Genomic DNA, 1944 nt, shown 5'->3' with positions numbered 1-1944 from the left:
CTCCAATTCCTGGCTTTAAAGAAATCCTCTTGAGCAGGCCCCACAAAGTGCTAGGATTACAGGCATGGGCCACCATGCCCAGTCTGTTTTTTGATAATCCTACTAATGTTTTTCCAACTTGTAATTCACCTATAAAATATGTCAAAGAAAAATACTAAAATTATATATGCTTGCAAAAACCAGAAGTGATTCATCATATGTATATTTGTAAATTTTGCTTAGGCTTTTTTTTTAACCTTTCACTTTCAGAGATAAATTAGGGATATGTAACAGGATATCCACATTAAAATATTATGCACAGGAATGGCTAAAAAGAACAGGACCACAGTCAAGTCAGTAGCTCTTTAATAAAATGAGCAAAACTCCATTATAATAGCTCTTTATTACATGGATTCAAATATGCAACAGAATAATCCTGTTCCCTGATATTCAATAATCACATTCCAAAGCCTGTTGGTCCTGTCCCTCAACACACTAACAATTCTCAAAGGCCACCTTCCAAATTCCCTTACAAAGCCTTGCGCAAATAAAAGTTTAAGCACCAGTAAGACTGTTGCTAGCAGTTTTATTTCATCATCATCATCATCAACAACAAACATGCAGTTTCCTCCCCCGATGTGCATGGCACTATAAAATGCGTGCTACACGCTGCCTTGTGGTACAAAGTTTATAAATACAATATACCAATACAAAGGTGAAGCCATTAAAAAGAGCTTAATAACAACTACTAGGAGATAATTAAATCTGAGTGTTGATGGCATCTATGAAGAGATTTAGAAACAACACATAAACCCAAACCATTATAGTAAATGTTTTACTTGTGAAGGGGTAAGTGCTACTGAAGGATTTTTCAAAGGTGTTCCAAGTTTACTTTCTTTCTGCTATTATCTTTAAATACTGCAAAGCATTGTGGGCTGCATCACTTTGTGCGTTGCCACAGGAGATACCCGAACCATGGCAGACTGTGATGGGGCTGGTTGACAGTTCAGCAAGACATTGATACTGTCCGTTGGCACTCAGTTCCTCTGTAATGACACATTTTAAACATGATGATTAATGCTAAGTGTGTATGAATCAGATCCTTTGTGAAAACAATACAGTTTTCATTACTTTCTCTTTAGGCATCCATAGTATACTATTCCACTTACTTGTCATCTTTGTCATGCTTGTACAAACAAAACTCCCTGAACAACTGCTTAGCTATAGCAGTGGTTCTCAAACACATTGGACTTCATGATCACCTGATGGAACTTTACAGAAATACAGGTGTCTAGGCTGCACTCTAGTCCACTCAGAAATGCAGGGCTGGGGTGGCTGATTTTCTACATTTAAAAAAAAGCTCCCAAGGCCATTTTAAAGTAGGTACGTTTAACAGACTTGCAAATAACTGAACTATATCAACTTTCTTAAAAGAGAAAGAACTATTTTCTAGAGAACCGGACAGACTGTATTCTCTATGTTAGGAATTTGTTTTCAGGAGGCATATGACCAGTAAATAACCTGGTTCAGGGTAAAAATTCTCCTGTACCTTCATTTTATAAAAAATTGATACATAGTAATTGAATGTATTTATGGGATTGTGCTTCATATATATATACATATATTTTTTGTTAGAGACAGAGTTTCTCTTTATCACCCATGTTAGAGTGCAGTGGCCTCACAGCTCACAGCAACCTCCAACTCCTGGGCTTAGGTGATTCTCTTGCCTCAGCCTCCCAAGTAGCTGGGACTACAGGCACCTACCACAAGGCCCAGCTATTTTTTTGTTGCAGGTTGGCTGGGGCTCGGCTTGAATCTGCCACCCTCAGTATACAGGGCCAGTGCCCCACTCACTGAGCCACTGCCCTGGGCTTCATATTTTTAGATTGTAAGTCTGGGAAGACAGTCTAGTTCTCTACATATACTGTAAATGGGTTATGGTGCTTTTTTTCTTATTTTTTTTTT

The 1944-nt window shown here is 38.1% G+C and overlaps 1 protein-coding gene across 1 annotated transcript in view; it reads right to left on the bottom strand.

The window, feature by feature from the left end:
• Window positions 1-208: 208 nt before the first annotated feature.
• PRKRA (protein activator of interferon induced protein kinase EIF2AK2) overlaps window positions 209-1944 on the bottom strand; it is a 22645-nt gene continuing 20909 nt past the window's right edge. Inside the window, exon 8 of the mRNA XM_003791479.3 lies at window positions 209-1025. Within this exon, the coding sequence (XP_003791527.1) occupies window positions 868-1025 (158 nt within the window). The 3' untranslated portion in view covers window positions 209-867. The remainder of the gene's footprint in view (window positions 1026-1944) is intronic.

Source organism: Otolemur garnettii, unplaced genomic scaffold (genome assembly GCF_000181295.1).
Source record: "Otolemur garnettii isolate 467f Iridium unplaced genomic scaffold, OtoGar3 scaffold00048, whole genome shotgun sequence".
NCBI lineage: Eukaryota > Metazoa > Chordata > Mammalia > Primates > Galagidae > Otolemur > Otolemur garnettii.
The sequence above is the reverse complement of the archived record's forward strand: the minus strand, read 5'-3'. Positions and strand labels throughout refer to the sequence as shown.